The 18,516-nt window shown below is 42.0% G+C and overlaps 1 protein-coding gene across 1 annotated transcript in view; it reads right to left on the bottom strand.

Annotated features, from left to right (window-relative positions):
* Window positions 1-1,871: 1,871 nt before the first annotated feature.
* The window catches only part of LOC309534698 (uncharacterized protein), a 39,518-nt gene continuing 22,873 nt past the window's right edge, over window positions 1,872-18,516 (bottom strand). The window contains exons 13-24 of the mRNA XM_082227005.1: window positions 15,500-15,689; window positions 14,072-14,213; window positions 12,378-12,422; window positions 10,811-10,938; window positions 10,123-10,253; window positions 9,804-9,958; window positions 9,289-9,395; window positions 8,046-8,236; window positions 6,712-6,845; window positions 5,138-5,202; window positions 3,453-3,535; window positions 1,872-2,135 (exon numbers count right to left, since the gene is read on the bottom strand). Coding sequence (XP_082083131.1) covers window positions 1,967-2,135; window positions 3,453-3,535; window positions 5,138-5,202; window positions 6,712-6,845; window positions 8,046-8,236; window positions 9,289-9,395; window positions 9,804-9,958; window positions 10,123-10,253; window positions 10,811-10,938; window positions 12,378-12,422; window positions 14,072-14,213; window positions 15,500-15,689 — 1,540 coding nt within the window. The 3' untranslated portion in view covers window positions 1,872-1,966. The remainder of the gene's footprint in view (window positions 2,136-3,452; window positions 3,536-5,137; window positions 5,203-6,711; window positions 6,846-8,045; window positions 8,237-9,288; window positions 9,396-9,803; window positions 9,959-10,122; window positions 10,254-10,810; window positions 10,939-12,377; window positions 12,423-14,071; window positions 14,214-15,499; window positions 15,690-18,516) is intronic.

The raw sequence follows: 18,516 nt of genomic DNA, 5'->3' as shown, positions 1-18,516 counted from the left end.
GCCCAGCAGGTGGAACTAATTAGAGTGTGTGGGTGGAGGTTTAAGCAGTTCTCAGATTCCTGCAGTACCTGGATTTGATCTGATATTTTCACACAGCACACAGAGCAAAGCCAAGCAAGCTAGAAAGTTTTCAGGACTTATTCTAGATGCTGGAGCAAAGCAAGCAGCTGGCAATGGAAATTGTAATCAATGCCTTATGGTCCTGGCTACCGGCGAGTCCCTCTCGGTTTTTCTATTGGACTGTGGCGTTGATCTTCACCTGCATCGCTCTGAAAGCCATCCAGCTATTTCAGACAAGGCAGAAACTGATCAAGGGTTTTAGGAGTTTCCCAGGACCCCCCAGCCACTGACTATATGGCCATGTCCACATGGTAAGGGATTCTCTGACTTAACTAGTGAGATGTTGGGGGTCTCTTTGTAAAACTGCATTTCTCAATAAGGAACTGAAAACTGATTGAATGTTGTGTTACCAGTCACCATTCAGTTGTGAATAAAGTGTAGGGCAATCGCTATGAAACTGGAAAACTTTATGTCCATAGAGTGCTTTGCTTCTTTGTTGATTGAACAACTTGAGACGTATTTGCCAGGGCATGTTTGCAGGGGTAAATCCAGTTGCCAGCTGTATTTGGCAATGATGAATAAAGTATGCATGCAGAGGTAAATTACCTGAATGAAAAGAATTTAGCTGAAGGCGAGAATGGCAGGGTGGAGCTATCATTGCTGGCATAGCCTCCATGTGGGTTTTTTACTTTTCATTCCTTTTCTTTCTTTTTCTTTTTACCATTCTGTATATAATTTCTATTAGGTTTTCTGTTTTGCAATTTAAGATACTCGTTTTACATCCTTAAGATATCAGTGACTTCGCTTTTCTTTCCATGGTTCATTTTACATAAATCGCTGCATATTTTACAAAATTTGCAGGAGCAGCTGATAGAATAGAGCAATGCCATGGGGCTGCCAATCTCAACGCTGGTATTGCTGCCACTTAGTGGCAGGGCTTTTTTTCAGCTGGAACTCACCAGAACTCTGTTCCAGCACTTCTCTTGCGGGTGCCATTGCCATTATAAGCAAACAAGGGAGGTATTCATGGTGAGTTCTGGCACCTCTTTTTCCAGAAAAATAGCATGCTTTACTGGAATGGTGCCTGGGCAGGGCAGAAAGGCACCATGGTTGGCACTGTGCAGCCACATTGGCAGAGCTAATCTGTTGCTCCCACCACAATGCACACTCGCAACCTTGCCATAACCCTGCCCCATAAGTAGCAGCACAACGTATGTTGTGAGGGTGGCTTTGTGGCCACTTCTTGGCACAAATAGATGAGGCATGTGCCATGTGTCCTTCTGGCATGTTTGAAATAGCTCTGGAGTAATGGAAGTGATTAGGATAATCATTAAGCCTTACTCAGCATGTTTAGCTACAATATATCAGTGTTCCTGTATTCAGGCATGGCTAGTTACTTTGTTGACTAAGATCCAAACTAGATATGATCTATGAGGGTCAGCCAGCAGGCCAGCTCCACTGCATTTATTTATTCCATTTTTTTTTTAATTTATATCCCGCCCTTCTTCCCAACAAAGCCCAGCACTGCCATGCCACCCACTCCTGTCTAGGTGGGTCAAAGCTCTGTTCTGAAGACACTCTGGAGGGGCTGGGAACCTGTCTGATGCCCCTGGAAGTGGCACAGTAGCAGTGGTGCCCTCTTGAACTGGGAGGTAGTCCTGGTGATGGGTTTTTGGAGATAGAGATGGAGGCATGGCTGACCCCAGGGCTCCTTCTTCGTAACTGAGCGTTTACTTCATTAACTCTCCTAATATGCTCCATCAGACCCCCCCCCCACACTTCTTTGAGAGAAGTTTCAAATGATTCACAGCTTGCCTTTAAATATGTCATTTTATTAATTACTGCATTGCAGAGGGTTAGATTAGATGACCCATGGTCCTGTCCAACCCTACAATTGTATATGCTATCAGCTGAGTTTCTTTAGCAACAGGTGTATCCCATTTTGAGATTTTAAGACAACCTGGGGGATTGGAACAGGAGGCTTTGCTGGATCTGGCAAGATTTCAAACCGGAGTAGGATTTGGGCAAGGGCCACTTTCATCTCGTTCATGGCAAACTGCTGCCCAATGCAATTCCTGAGGAAAGAGAGAAAAGTCAGGAAAATCTATTAAGAAGCAGTTAATCATAATGCAGGAGCTTTGCTTGAAAATGCTGACTCTGCCTGTCAAAATACTTTCATTCCAACTTTCAGCCTGGATAGGTTCCCAACCATTAACAAGGAAACCCAAATCCTCTCGGAGCCTTGGACCTTGATCCATGCTGGAATGCTTCCCCCAATCCCTGAGTGTGTTGAAAGGTTTCAGGGGTTCCTGAATGTGCTCCAGGATTGGTTTCCTTGGAATGAAGGTCACAGGATACTTATGGCACTTCTGCAATGTGAGGTGTTATTTTGTTTTGTTTTTTACAGTAGTGGAAGGTTCACAGCACTCACAACCCACAACCCAATAGGCTCTCCATTATCATAGCATTGGTTTCTCCCAAAAAGCAAGTCAGGCCTCTTGAGGACATTGCCTCCAGCCAGCAGAAGGGGTGGGATAGAAATACATGCCCCTTTCCAAGCCCCTGCTTTTCTTTTCTTTTTACTTCCTGTAGCAATACATCACTCAAATGTGACAATTAATGTAATCTTTTTGTAGCCACCTACAAATATTTTCTAGGTCATTGGTGGGGAACCTGTGGCCCTACAGATGTTGTTAGACTCCAGCTTCCTTCAAGCAGTATGACCAGTGGTCAGGGGCAATGGAACTTCTAGCCCAGCAACAGATTCTCCACCAGACTCCATAGACAAGCTTCTTTTTGTCCTCCCTATTGCTCATCAGCAACCTCTCACTCATCTGGCCTGAATGTCAGAGACATGGCGCCCCAGAGCAACAATGGGGAGGAAGAAGAGGAGATCTGCAGAGACAGGGATCTTCAGAGAGGCAGCAAGGAACCTCTCATTCTTCCACAGCAGTTTGAATCCAGCCCCCCTCAGTCCTCCTTGGCTTCCCATGTCAGAGAGGAAGAGACAATTTCTCATGACAGTGAGGCAGGGCTGGCAGAAAGCCCAGACGCTGATAAGGAGTATCAGGTAGCAACTGAGAAGGAGGAAAATACATCAGAGGAAGGGGCAGTATATCAGTATGAATCTGCTCGCGCTCATAGGTTCACGAGGGTTAAAGAGAGGCGTCAATCAAAGAGAAGGGAGGGAGGGGGCTCCCGGAGGATATGATGTTGGAAGCGAGGACATAGCTCAGATGCCTCAATGTGTTAATGACAGTCAGTCACTATGAACGGCTCAGAGAGCAATTACCGTACATCATAAACTGTTTGAAACACCGAAAGTATCTGCTTGCTGCCTAATTAAGCTGAGAGTAAATCAGACCGTGACACTGAACTGTCTATATCCTCACCTTGGTCCAGCTGCAAAAGGCACAAAAGCATGAGAATGCCTCTGAGATGACTTCTCGGATGAGAATCTAGTGGGGTCAAACACCTGGAGGAAAAGAAGGCAGATGTCTTTTATTAGCATCTCTAGCAATTGATAGTCTTGCTTCACAGTCTGGAAGCTTTTATATGGGCCCAGTCTTAAGACATATATGTTTAAAATGCTCTGATGCTTCCTATAAGGTTGCCAGAATTTCAACTGTAGGTTTGGATGCACCAATATCCAATCTTCAGGTCTCTGGGCCAATGGCCACCCACTTGCACCTTTCCTTGTCATTTTGACCCACCTCCTCTAGTTCTCCCAATTGGCTTGGCAGGTGAGCAGGAAGTAGAGTTGTGCAGTAGTGGCAGAGGAAGAGCATGGTGATGGTAGCAGTGGCATGCCCATCTGGTCACCCCACATTTTGGCAACAGTAACAACAGCAACATTTTGGCAATTGTGGCAGACTTGGCTACTATGGTCCCTGTGCAAGGCCAACATTTGGTGCCCTGCCTTTGTGCTGCCTTCCCAAAGGCAAGGTAAGGAGGTGTCTGACTTTGAGAAGGAGGTTCAGGGGCTCTAGGACCCTTTAAGAGTCTCATACTTCTTTCCCAAAGCCCAACACTTCACATACCAGGCTTTGAGAGGGCGCCCCCTCAGCTCAGTGCCCAGTGTATGCACACCACCCTCACAGCCCTAAATCTGTCTCTGGTGGCAAGCAACAGGGCAGCGGCAGGTGCATCCTGTCTGCTTGTCATCCATTCTCCCCACATTTTGTGTGGGTAAGAGAAGGCATGGACAAATCTGTCCATTACCATTTCCCTCAGTTTCCCAATTTTAAGTTTAGTTCTCCACATTTGTACACCATTAACACAAAAGAGTCCTCTTGAAATTTTATCTGCATTATCATTATGTACACATATTTTGCACACAATTTCACACCAACAGTCAAAAAGCATTTAGGAGTGATTCTTTTTAGCAGAAAATGACAAGGGGGAACATGATTACAAATTGTTCCCTTATTCATGCTTTCAAAACATAAAAGCCCTGCTGGATCACACCAAAGAGCCGGCATCCTGCTTTGCAGAGTAGCCAACTAGATGCCTTTGAGAAGCCTACAGGCAGGTTTTGAAGGCAACAGCCCTCTCTCACCGTTGCTGTCCAGCAACTGGTACTCATCCAGACATCCTTTTGTGCCATGTTTCTAGGCATAGGTCTGGGCATTCAAGCTCCGTATCCGAGTAGATGTTTTGTTTTGTTTTGTGTTTTGTCCTGGCACTTCGCCTAAGAAAGCCCACATTGTACCATTTTAATTGGAGGAAATGGTAAGTCAGGTTCCCCACAGATTGCCTTTTGCTTCAATTCAGCAGTAAAACATGGGTTTTCCCAGGGAAAGCGCCAGGACAAAAAAACCACATACACAGACATGGAGCTTTATAGCCCTGACCTGTGCCTGGAAAGTGGCACAAAAGAAAGTCTGCATGAGCTCTTAGTATGACTCAAAGGGCAACATCCTCAGTAGCTGAGATTATCTAATTGCTGTGCCATGCAATCACTTCACCTTTATTTTTAAAAATGCAGTTTGGCTAAAATCCACCAGCTATGTATTCCAGCTCTGAAACTAGTTGCAGATGTTGTCACATGCCTTTATCTATAACAACAAATTATTACCTCTGGGTCTTGCCATACACTAGGGTTTCGGTGGATACAATAAATATTAATTGCCACCAGGGAACCTGTAACATAAAGTGTTAACATGATTAATTTCAATATCCAAGTACTGCCATTACCGAAGAACTATCTCAGAGCTAACATTTCAACTCAGAGCAGGAAGACAAAGAAGCAATGTTGGGGGCAGAAGGACCTGATCCAGCTCAATGGACTTGCATGTATGTCCTACTCAAATTGATGGAACATATTAGTCACACCTCTGAGAGGGCCCACATAAACATTGTACACAATTAGAGATTACACAACACACCAATAACCATAGTTCCCCTGCAAAAAAAAAGCCACACCAAGTAAAGGCAATATAAAGCTGCAACACATATGCTTAACATGTTCCTATCTTGCCACTTCTTTGCTCCAAATTGCACTCTACTCAAACAAGCCTGATATTTGGAAACCTGAGGAGAAATTTTGGGAGGGCAATTCAGAGTCAAGAGATGGCGGCAGGAAAAGTTTTAAGTGCACCCTCCCATTGTAGCCTTCACTTCACTTCACAGGAGCACTTTCTGAAGCTGCTTTCTATTAGTAAATGGGGTCAATGTTGCATTCATTTCTGTGTTAGTTATTTAAAGCATTTTTACCCTGTTCATTAATTGAAAAGGCTCCCAGAGTTTACAAAAATCCATAGACCTGCCCTCATAAATTCATGAAATGAGAGGAAAGGGGGGGTGGAGAGGGAAGAGGGGAAAACTAGCTCAGGCATGAGTTCTGAAAGTTATCTATATATTTTGGGAAGTTGTTCGTTCACTTTGCATATGGAGCCTCTTAAGATATAGTAACCAAATTTTGGGTGCCATGGAAAGGAGCAGGTTTTGGTTTTTGCTTAGATGTAATTTGATGCAATTTTGAATCAAGATAGTGGACTGAACATTTCAAAACAGAGAGATTTTAACGACTAATTTCAAAACTAATTTCAAAACTGCACTGAGTATATTCTCTGTGAAGATATACAGGTGACAGGAGGAAGCTAGTAGAGTGGTTTTATTTATAACGGGGTTAGGGCAGACTGGATCCAGCCGGCACCCATCTGTCAAAGTTCAAATAGGCTTGCAGTAACTGCTGATCAGCAGCCAGTTTGCAGGTGTGGTTTGAATTCAAGCCATAGCTGCAAGCTGGCAAAGGTGGACTCGCTGACAAATTGGGATCTGATAACCCTAATTCAGTCTGCCGGCCAGTGGTTCACCACGCTGATTTAGAAAGAGACATTGCAGTAAGTTCTGAATGGGCAAACAATGGTCAAATGCACATATTCCAAACCTTTCTATTTTGGTTTGCAAATAATACCTTGCATTGTAAATGAAAATTTCATAGCATTACTGTAATCTAGAATGTGGTTTTGACACCTGAAGTTCACCATCAAATTTTGACTTTGAGTCAGTTTACAAAGAACACAATGCAACATCTCCTTGATTTCAACAGGAGAAAGCTGAAAGAGCCTAGTGCTGGACCTTGTGCCAAATGTTTTATTCAATCTAAGGTAGACTATGGGCAACAGAAAAGGGCCAATCTGAACTAACCTTCAGGTAAGCTGCGTCCATCACAAAAAGTTATGGGTTTACTAAGCTGCCGGGAGATGCCAGGCACTGGAGGGTAAAGACGGAGACTCTCCTTAATACACATGGTGGTGTAAGGAATCTTCCCCAGGTCATCCCTGAAAAATTCAGATGAAACCACATTTGAGCAACAACATTTCCAACTAATATGATAGGATCTTTCAGCAGCTGTGCAACCGGTCAAACAAGGTAGCAAGGGTGTGAAATATATCATAGTGTTATACACCTTGGTTCTCGTTCTCTCTCTATCACAAATCTCCAGTGACAACACTGCTCTAATAGAGTTGATGGCTAGAAGACCTAAGCCCTGTTCAGATATTTGGTACCTAGGTGTACTGAACAGATGAGAGAAATAGTGAGGAATCATGGGCTTGACTTTCCCTTGCCTCTGCAGTACCAGCAGATACTGATTGTCTAAACAGGTCTCTAGATGTGGAAATGGTGAGTTGGATCCAAAGTCAGTTAGTCATACTTGAGTCTAGCGTTCACCAACGTAGTGCCTTCCAGATGTCTTGAACTACAACTCTAGCCCCAGTTAGCATGGTTGTAGTCCAAAATATCTGAAGGGCACCTGGAGAATGATGCTTTAGTTCCTTTGAAACCAATGCACTAAATTAGTTATGACTTACTTGTCCCACTCATTTCAGTACAGTACCTCTGGTTAAGAACTTCATTCCGGGGGTCTGTTCTTAACCCGAAACCATTCTTAACCTGAGGTACCACTTTAGCTAATGGGGTCTCCCACTGCCACCACTGCGTGATTTCTGTTCTTATCCTGAAGCAAAGTTCTTAACCCGAGGTACTATTTCTGGGTTAGCGGAGTCTGTAACCTGAAGTGTCTGTAACCTGAGGTACTACTGTAGATGTTATGATTTTATCAGCATTCTAATTATATGAGTCAAGTTTCCCCCCCAGAAAGGAAGCTTTTCATTACATATCAAAGCTGGAAGCACATAAACAGAAGGACAATCAAGATCCCAGCAGACTCATCACGTAATAATGGGAGGAAGAGCGGGATATAAAATTAATAAATACCTAAGTACATAAATAGACAAAAAATAATAATATGGAAAAACTCAACAATTACTAACTCCCACCTGTATCTTTTGAAAGTAAACATACTTAGAACTTGGGGGTCTAAGTGTTTGTCGGAGAGAAAGGAGCAAAAGGGAAATGATAAAGGACTCTCTGTGATTGGCCTATTAAACTGATCTTCTGATTCTAGAATGAGAAAGCAATTATCCTTCCCCGCCAAACTGGCCATACAAGTATAGAAAAAGCAGAGTTAGAGGTCTCACCACTGAATTGTGTCTCGATCTCCCAGAGTGTCCTTTATCTCCTCCCTGCACCTTTGCTGGTGTTCTGGGTTCTGGGCCATCACATATAATAGCCAAGAGATCCCACTGGCTGTGGTATCATGGCCTTCAAACATGAAAGTGTCCACTTCAGCACGCAGATCTTCATCAGATAACCCAACACCATTTTCATCCTGAAGGAAAAAAAGGAGATTAGCTATTTGATGAGTTAGAAATGGTTAGAGATTTAAAAGATTACCATGGTTAAAGGACTTAAGAAACTTTTTTAAAAAAAGAAAAGAAAAGAACCCTGTTACTCGTTTACTTGATTATTTCTTCATCAGGAGTATAATATTCACAGATGATGGAAGGCTTCATCGCTCTTCACCTACATATGCTTTTTGCTGCTAGAGTTGAGATACCCCACACTCTTTCCATGTGCTTCCAGTTGGAAAATTTTATTCATATAAAATCTAGTTATTCTGCACTTTCTGGTGAAACTAGCCTGTCACTCATATGGGACAGCTGCATATTCCTTCATTTCAGGGGGTTGGACTAGATGATCCTCAGGGTCTCTTCCAACTCTACAATTTAATGGTTCAATGTTTCAAACTGCAAAAGCCTGACTAGGAGGCAATGATGTATAGCGTCCACATGAACCTATCAGGATGAATCCCATTAAACAGGTAACACTGGATAACAGAGCTTTTATTTTATTTTATTTTATTTTTTGTCTGTGAACATATCAGCATGAAGGCTCAATAAATCAATTTTCTTCAGCCTTGGCTCCCCAGAGATGTTGCCTGTTTACAACTCCCGTCATCCCCAAACAATGGCTAAGCAAACTTGGAGGGATAGGAGCTGTAGGCTAACAACATTTGGAAACCGAAAGTTGAGGAATGCTGCAGTAAACAGCCAGTCTGGAAGATTCCTATGTGATTGGTGCAGTTTCAGATGCATCCCTACTTCAAACTAATACATCATCAAGGATTATAAGGGAACAGGGAGGATCAGAAAGCCAGTGTAGAAGACAAGGAAGCCAATGTAGTTACTTCTAGAGCTGGTTAGCAGCTAAATGTTTCTAAATTTTAGCTCTCAATATTATCTCTAAACATACTTTTGTTATTCGGTTGGATGTCATGCTTCATGTTCTATTGCAGGATAGTTAGTGTCAGTGTTATTCATGTGTCTACTGATGCCACATAGCAAAAACTGTCCATTGCATTGCCATTTTGAAGTTTCTTACCTTGGCACAAAGAAGAATATCCAGAAAATCCAAGTACCGTTTTTGTTTGATTTTTTCAAGTTCTCCCTCCTTCCTAAAAGATTTCTTTCTTTCTTCTATGACTTTGTCTGTGTGACAAATGTTAAGGAATTAAGTCTCTGAGACTTTACACTTCTGCAAAGGCAATACTGCCCCAAGTTCCCAACAATCAGATGAAGTAAACACTGGGTGGGTATGATAGACACCATACATGTCAGAAGTCACTGGACAAATACGGAGTGATTCAGGGCCTCTATCAAGAGCTGGCATGTCCCAAGGCTCCTTGCCCCACCAGGAGCTCACTACCAACCCCAGAACCTTCTGATACTGTTCCTTTGTCTTGCTGCTGTCAAGCTCATCTGCCTCTGCAAGTGAGTGTTTTGTCTCCAGGCAGCCATGGTGACTCTTCTCAAAGGGCTAGAGGAAAGTATATCTCTCAAATTGTCATTAGCTAGTTCTCTTGTAAATGAAGGAGGAAACTGAAGGTGGGGTATTACCTGTATGTTGGTGTGCCACTCTACAGGCTTCCAGGAAACTGCGTCCAGCTGGTGTGTATCTATAAATGAAATCAATCCGATACAACAAGGTACGGACTCTCTGTGACATCAAATAGGTCAGGTCATAAACTGCTTTTATGTAAGAATCCAACTCTCTGAAAGAAAAAGCAGACAGTTGTTGTTGTTGCTGCTGTTGCTGCTTGTGCAGTTTTGTGAAAACACCTTCAGTTTAAATGGAAATGGGCATCGTAAAAAAAAAAAAATCTACTGTATAGGCTAGCTTTATGGGGGGGGATTAAAAATAAAACAAGACACCAACCTGTGAGTCTGCCCTTTGCTCTGGTAACTGAAGGCACATTTCATGATGCTTTCCAGAGTCATCAGACTGACATGTTCAAACATCTCCAGTGATTTTGTGGCATCCTTGTCAATCATCTTCTCCCATTTATCCTAGAACAGAAAGCAAAGATAAGGAGAGTTAACTTCCCAGATCCTGAACAGCATTTTATTGAATGGCTGTCCCAGGTCAAATATCAGAGTTTTCTTATCATATGAACAATTCTATAGTGCAGACTCCATCTGGACTATACATTTATGCAGCCTTAACAAACGCCACTTCCCAAGTTTATGTGAGGGAAACCATGACTGTTTAAAGTACTTTGATTCTGCTTTAAATGTATAGTGCAGACAGGGCCTAACTTATGACGTGTCCATAACATTTATCCTTGCTAACCATCAGTGGATAATGTGAACTTGCCCTCTCTGTTTTGAAGGGATAAGAGTGGATTGGATGAGCCCACTCACTGCATATAGAAATCGCCAGTTATTATTTTGCCATTCAAGTTCAGGGCATTCCAGTATTAGACCATAACATTTACTTGCCGTTTATTCCATCTTACACTGAACTATGACCAATCCCAACTGTGAGAGAGGTAACTATCCCATTAGTATCATCAACATTTTACCAGCATCTCAAGCACCTTAGCAGCATCAGCCATCCTACTTACTAGCATCACTTTGGTTGAATCTGCAATCAGTGCTACGTAAGGTTTCAAAATATCATAGTGGAACCCTGGAGTTAACAGTCGGCGGTGCTGAAACCACTTTGGTCCATCCAGGAGCAGAAGTCCTTTTCCTGTGGGCACAAAGAACAAGATTCCATTCAGAACATTGCAGGACTGTTGATCCAAAGAGAGCTCAGGATTTCTGGGATGCAAGTTTTCCTAATAAAATCATCTGTTTATAGACATGGAATTGTACAGCTGGAAGGGACCCTAAGTATCATCTAGTCCAACTTCCTGCATTGCAGGAATATGCATCTGTCCCAAATGGGGGTCAAACTTGTGACCTTGGCGTTATCAGCACCGTGCTCTAGCCAACTGAGCTATCCACGTACATATTCAGAGAGGATTGCAGTGGGAAGGAGGCCACTGGGGAAGGACTTTGCAATGACAACGTGCTGGAAATATCAATAGGTAGGGAACCTGTGAGTAGGGAATCTGTGGTCATCCAAATATTGCTCTAATGCCAGCCAACACTGACTGTTGGACATGCTGGCTGGGGCTGATGGGAGTCCAACCAGGTTTTCCAAAAAGGACTACTCTAGAAGCAGAAGGAAAAACCAGCACTATTCTTATGTCAGTTTCTGCAAGTCAAAAATACCTGTTTACATAATCTGAAAGGTTTTTTGTGGGAAGGGTTTGGGTGGGTGGGGATATACAGAGGTTCCATTTCAGGAGCCATATAGCTTTTTGAGAATGGGAATACTGGCAGGAATATTGGCAGGTATGGGGTGAATAGAGCCATATTTACTGAATCAGAGACTCATTCTGTACATTTTCATACCTCTCTGACAGGACTAAGAATGAACCATGTCTACTCAAAAATAAGTCCAAAATAAGTGGAACTTACTCCTAGGTAAGACTAGCTAGGAATGCAACCTTAATGAGGACTGAAAGCCCAGAGACAGGATCCTGTCAAGCACTTCTAAGTCTCACTGATTTAACAAAAGATAATTAACCATGTGATAAATGCTTCCATAGAAAGCAACAGCACTTTAAAATGCTCATTTTGGACAGGAGAACCCTGCAAGTTGCACATCTGATTTGTTCAATTTGTTTAAAATCTCTACCTTGCCATTCAGTTAAAAAAAAAAAAAGCAAGGTAAAAGGTTATGAATGAAATTCTGCTTGGAACTGCATAATATGAACAAGCACTATGGATATGATTCAATAAAGCAAGCTTGAGACTGAAATATTTAGGCACAGGATTGTTCTTTATACAAAAAGAAGAGCAAAACATCATCCTTTATTTAACTACATATCCTGTGTGAGACACACTTAAAAGCAAAACCTGGGATAAATGCTCTTTGCCTTTGCTTATACTGATGTGAAGCAACTTCAGATGACAGGTTGAACTGAGATCATCAGATATGTGGGATGACTGAGGTTCAGGAAACAAGATACCCAAGATGCAGATAGCCAAGCGCGCGCGCGCTCTCTCTCTCTCTCCCATATATATATATATATATATATATATATATATATATATATGATGAATTATCATTTTACCTACCAATCCAAGGGAGGAAGAACTTATAGGTCGTCATAGCCTTGGGATCTGAAAAAATATATAACAGAAAATATTGTTTTGAGATTGCAATCCTATACACACTCATTGCTCAAAGCAAGACAAAAACAAAAACAGGATGGAATCAAAGGTAAACTATAGTGAATATTCCAAACTTTGTCTATTTTTAAATTTTAAGCAGACCAATCTGTTTTGAGATGGCATTTGGTCTTCAAAGAGGTACTGATGAACCTGTACAAAACTGACAAGGGTGCTGTTTATTTCTTTAAGATTGTGCTCCTTGCCAAATCCAGCTTGAAAGGCACCCTCTTTGATGCCGCAATTGACTGCTCTCATATCTCTAGGCTGGTATTACATCACCGACACAAGCACTAGTAGTAGCTTGTTACTAGTTAGCTTGGACTTTGGCCTCTCTATAGCGTGCTGAATCATGATGACCGGCAAAATCCAGAGCTGCAAAAAGAATAATCATTAAGGGAAAGGTGCTGTGGCGCAAATCCAGCCCAGCCGTTTCAGGACATGACCTATAGGACTAAAAACTGAATGTGACCACAAAGGAAACACAACTGAAACCTTAAAACAGGGGTGGAAACATCAGTCTGGGCCCTTATGGCATCTCAGTCTCCCCAGGCCTCAACCCCTTTCACCAGGTTACGCTCCTCACTGATCCTGCATTGCAGTATTTTTGCCTCTTACATGTCTGAATGGAGAATAGAAGGGGGTGCAGAATGTAGTCTATTTTACAATAGGGGAATTTTACATTCGCTGCTGCATCTACTTTTGCACATGGCCTCATCTCCATTCCTGGCACCTGGTGTTCAGAAGTTTACCCACAAGGAAATATGGCCTCCAGGCTGAAAGTGCCCCCCCCCCGCAACCACTGGGTCAGGGACTAGGCAGAGGAGGAATGGTGGAGCCTGACCCTTCCAGAGAAGAAGAAGACAGTTCAGAATTACAACAGGGGTTTGACGGAGGTCACAGCTCAGAGGCAGATGAGGGGGAAAGCTGAGAAATAATGGAAGAGGAGGAAGAAGAAGCACCATAGGGGTGGCAGCTGACAGACACTGTGTCTTTAGAAAGCATTCCAGACCCCTCCCTCCCAGAAACCGGCAAGCAGTGAAAGTAGGAGAGCACAGGGCTCAGAAGCAAAGGGCCCTCAGCGCCACCCATAGGGGAGATGATGATGAATGAGTAAGTGGGAGAAAAAGGGGGTGGAGAGTCACTCGGGACAACGCCATTATTCCAAGAGGCTGTAAATATTGAATAAAAAAGCAGATTTTAAGAACTTTTCCTTGTCTTATCTGTTCCTGGCAACCTGCAGTGGGAGTTGCTTCCTCTGCCGCCTGACACACTGCCTTAAAGTCTAAGAGCCAGTCTTTATAAACAAACAGCTTCGTGTGAAATAGGCATCAGTGTACAATTTAGAAATAAATATATTGTGCCCAGTTCACTGTGAAGTGTTAAGAGTGTAGCTGCTATTTGCATATGGTAGCCTAGCCTCTGCTATTTGTCCTGCCTATTTACTTCTGGAAAAATGCTCCTCCTCAAGAAAAGCAGGAAGCTTCCCTTGAGGGTCCCATGGGGAGAATGGGGCATGAGGCAGCTGTGGGCTGTGGCAGTCGGGATTTGTGCTTTGGGGGCATCTGTAAGGGGAAATTTGCAGCTGTGTGTAAGCTTACCTCCATGACCAAACACAGTTTTTGCATAATCTGGATGGTTAACTACTAAAACAGCCACGAAGCCACCAAACCATCTAGGGTAGGCATAAGGATATTTTTCTGCCCATTCCAAACTTTTCTTCAGTTCCTGTCCTCGATGGGTCTGCAATGACAGAAAGTAACCATATAAAATGTTTATTAAATCATGTCCTGGGTGTGTAGATGTTATGGCTGAGAACCCATCCCAGAGAATCATTCATTCAGTGAATGAAAATGTATCTTTCACTTTGTTTCTTAAGAGAGTTCTACAAGAAGGCACTTGCATGGCATATAAGATTAATAGTCAAAATTTTCCCAGAAAGTACACTGAAGATCTTATCAACATGACATTGCAATGGTCGCCTCTTATGGGTGGTGCTGGTTTTGCCCTCTCTCTGTGGTGTAGTGGTTAAGAGCGGCAGTCTCGTAATCTGGGGAACCAGGTTCGCGTCTCCGCTCCTCCACATGCAGCTGCTGGGTGACCTTGGGCCAGTCATACACTTCTTTGAAGTCTCTCAGCCCCACTTACCTCACAGAGTGTTTGTTGTGGGAGAGGAAGGGAAAGGAGAATGTTAGCCGCTTTGAGACTCCTTAAAGGGAGTGATAGGCGGGATATCAAATCCAAAACTCTTCTCTTCTTCTTCTCTTCCCCTCCTGCCACCTTTATAAGGTGTTCATCTACCATATTGCACAACTTATGTGTGAGGAAGGGTTGTTGTTGTTGTTAATACAAAGATGAAGAAACAAAAGATAGCTACGCACCAACACAAGCAAAAGAAAACACACATCAGACACAGAAGCACAGAGAAATGGGTGGCAAGTGAAATATATTTTCAGTAAATCTGATGAAAGCCTGAACTAGCTTGTAATCACACTACTGGTGAGAATTCAAGGAGAATATTCTGGAAATGTTTCAAGGTGATCTTGTTCTGACTTGCTGAAAAAGCAGAAGGAGAATAGGACAGTAAGAAGAGTCACCTCTTATTCACTCTACTTATGCACACGGACACACACACGCTCTCTCTCTTCTTACATTTGCCATCACAATTCTCATTCTGTGTTTTAACCCAATACCGTATTTTCTCATATATAACACACACACACACACACACACACACACACACACACACACACACACCGTGTATAAGGTGCCCGTCTTATACACGGAAAAGTACGGCATTCTCCTTGAATTCTCACCAATAGTGTGATCAGATGCAAAGGGAGATTGTGATTTTGCACTTGTGCTGGAGGAGAGGGGTTCTTTCTGCCAAGTGAAGCTTCCCATCCATTTCAAGGCTGAGAAAAGCTATATCTGCCTGCCAAGTAGAAAGAAAGCCCATCTTTGTTTGCATCTGCCCCTTCAACTGCAAATAAATATTCCCCCTCCCTTTTCCAAGCCTTCTTCCTTACCTCCCTGTTATGACCATAAAGCCAGTGACTGGATGGTCCTAGGAAACTCTTGAAGTTTCTGAGAAGTTCTTTCTTCCTCCGGTACAACTTAATGATTTGCAGGAGCCCAAAAAGAATAATGAGCCCTATAAAAAGATGCAAGACCTGTAGAAAGTGGGTATCCATTTTTTCCAGCAGAGAAAGCATAATGCTTCAGCAGGCTCTGCCCTTTTCCAGCAACCTCCTATTTAACATGCACACAGAGACACTTCCTGGGTAACAACTGTGGGCTGGAACGCTCCAGTGCTTCCCTCCAGTGTTTGAGAGGGAATTGTGCAAGGTTGCAAAATATCTTCTGTAGTTTGGAGGGACAAAGGTGATTCCACAACATTTCACCTAGTTAATCCAAAAAACATCCTGAGTTGGAATAGCATTGGTACTTCCCTGGAAGAATGGCAAATGCAATTAATAGACTACATGGAAATGGCGGAAATGACTGGCAGAATCCGAGACCAGGGAGAAGAGTTGGTGGAAGAAGACTGGAGAAAATTTAAAACTTATTTACAGAAACACTGCAAATTTTTTGAATGTTGAGGATGTTGAAATGAATTGAAGGGGTTCTAGCAACAAGGTAAAATGTAAGATGGGACTGATAATAGATAAACTAATTGGATATGAATTTGCTGAACAAATTTTTAAAAAGGGATACAAAAAAGGGAGGCGTGAGGAAGTCGGGAAAATAAGTTAACTAAAGATGAGAAATTAAAAAAGAGGGAGTTTTGTTTTTTCTTTATGTGTTTTTCTTTTTTCTTCTTTTTTGTGCTTAATGTTTGTATTTTTGTATTTTGACTTTGTATTTTTCTGTTTTTGTATTTTTGTATTTTTTCTGAATTTTCTCACTGATAAACTTAATAAAATATTAATTAAAAAAAAGCATTGGTACTTCAAATATTTACATACCATGGCCTGTGTTGGTAAGGTGATACCTGACTGCTTTGAGCTGAAGATTGGGGGGCCAATGTCATGGCACGTGCGTGAGGTTACATGTGGAATGTGTGACGTGCACCTGTGATGGCACACACATGACGCAGATCACATGCTTGTCCTATCTCGTGCTCAGGAGGAGCCTGCTACTTGGATCGGTGGTTTGGACTCCTCTGCCACCTCAGTATGAGGGGGCTAAGCCCCCTGCTCAGGAATATTGAAGGGGCTGGTGACACCTCTGCCCCCTATACTTGGTGCAACTGATACCAGCGCTGTGCATGTTCATTCCCACTTCAGTGGGAGAAATGGGCAGGTCAGTGTGCAAAGGTTTTAAATCCTGCAGTACAATCCTAGACATGTCCATTCAAAAAGTAGTCACATTGAGTTCAATGGGTCTCACTAACAGGTTGACGATCACTTTCTCTTTTTCCCAATGTCACTTCCACTTCACCACATTTCTGCACCAGTTTGTGATTATTATTATTTTTTAAAGTCCTCACAAAAATTCATCAGCATTTTAGTGCACATATTTTTACATATGCAATTTTGTGTAATATACACATTTTTTGCAGGCAGTTTTACCATGTTGCTAATACACTTTTGTGCACCCATATGCATTTTCTGCACAACTTTTTAAATTGAAGAACTGCATCGTAAAATTCGATCAAGTGCCTGTTTGCTGGTTTGCATTTTGTTTTGGGAAAGGTGAATACCACCCTGGCTCTAAACTGCTATTTGTACTCATATATTATCAATATGGACAGTTATTTTGAAACTGAAGTCTTAATTTAAGATGTATTTATTGAACAGATTTTTAACCTTCCTTTCATGTAAATACTTCAAAAAACCATGAGCATATAACAACTCATTGTTAATAACATTTATATATTAAAGTAGCATTTAAAAGTGATGGCAGCAGCCAAACAAACTGTTCAAACTGGGTTCATATAGGGAAATAAAGAGTCTTTATGAATAAAGCAATATTCAGCAATACTTATATCTTTCTGAAAAAGAGCAGTATCCAAGTAGATCAAATGGCATCAACATATGACTAAATTGCTTAGCGCGTGTTTTTCAGTACCAAAGATTCTGATGACCTCTGAGAAATCAACAACTTGAGTAAGTTTATGTTCAATGAATGGATCACAGTGTTAAGCTGAGTCATAGTTGACCAGTTGTAATTATTTGTGAAAGGCAGCACTTAGAGGGAGGTAACAAATATCTTTTTTCTTTTTTTAAAAAAACTTTATTTTAAAAAATTAAATAAAGACAAAATACAAACATCATCAAACATACAAAAGGGGGGAAAGGATATGGATAGGAGAGAGGGGAAGATAATACCCTACATTAATTCATGCAGTGCATCTTTTATCATCAGAATCCAAGGCACACTGGAAGGATGTAAAAAAAAGAGCATTAATTGAATGAGTGCACAGCTTTTCAAAGCAATATAACATAATGCCGATGAGTGTAAAAAATATGTCACTTAATGCCAGAAGTTTAGGATCACCAGTTAAGAGAGCAAAAATTGAAGCTTTACTGAAAAGGGAACATTTCAATATTGCCTTGATTCAGAAGGGCAAAACTATTCAAAGGGTAGGCAATCAAATATCACTGGCATTTGAGACATGAGTCCTTTGACTTTTTGCATACTTCATTGCTGAATCTGGGGAGATGCATTACATTATACTGCTTTGAAGAGGACACTACAAAAGTAAAAGGGTATAACAACTTTAACAAAACAAAAAGTCTGAAGTGCATAGCCCCACGACACCTCAGAGCTGGGAGGGCTGGGAAAACCTTCTACCCTGGTGCACCAGAAACAAAATTGGGAGTGAAGGTGGGGGTTTGTTCACATACTCCACCCCCTCCCTACCCCCAGGGGTGCATTAAGGTAGCCTAATATCTTGTTTAAAAATTATAATGACTACTGATGTTATTTATTTATTTATTTATTTATTTATTTATTTATTTGCTTGCTTGCTTGCTTGCTTGCTTGCTTGCTTGCTTGCTTGGTCTTGCCAGGTTTTATTACAGGCCTGAAGTGTGGAAGC

Source organism: Podarcis vaucheri (assembly GCF_965113315.1).
Source record: "Podarcis vaucheri genome assembly, chromosome: 6".
NCBI lineage: Eukaryota > Metazoa > Chordata > Lepidosauria > Squamata > Lacertidae > Podarcis > Podarcis vaucheri.
The sequence above is the reverse complement of the archived record's forward strand: the minus strand, read 5'-3'. Positions and strand labels throughout refer to the sequence as shown.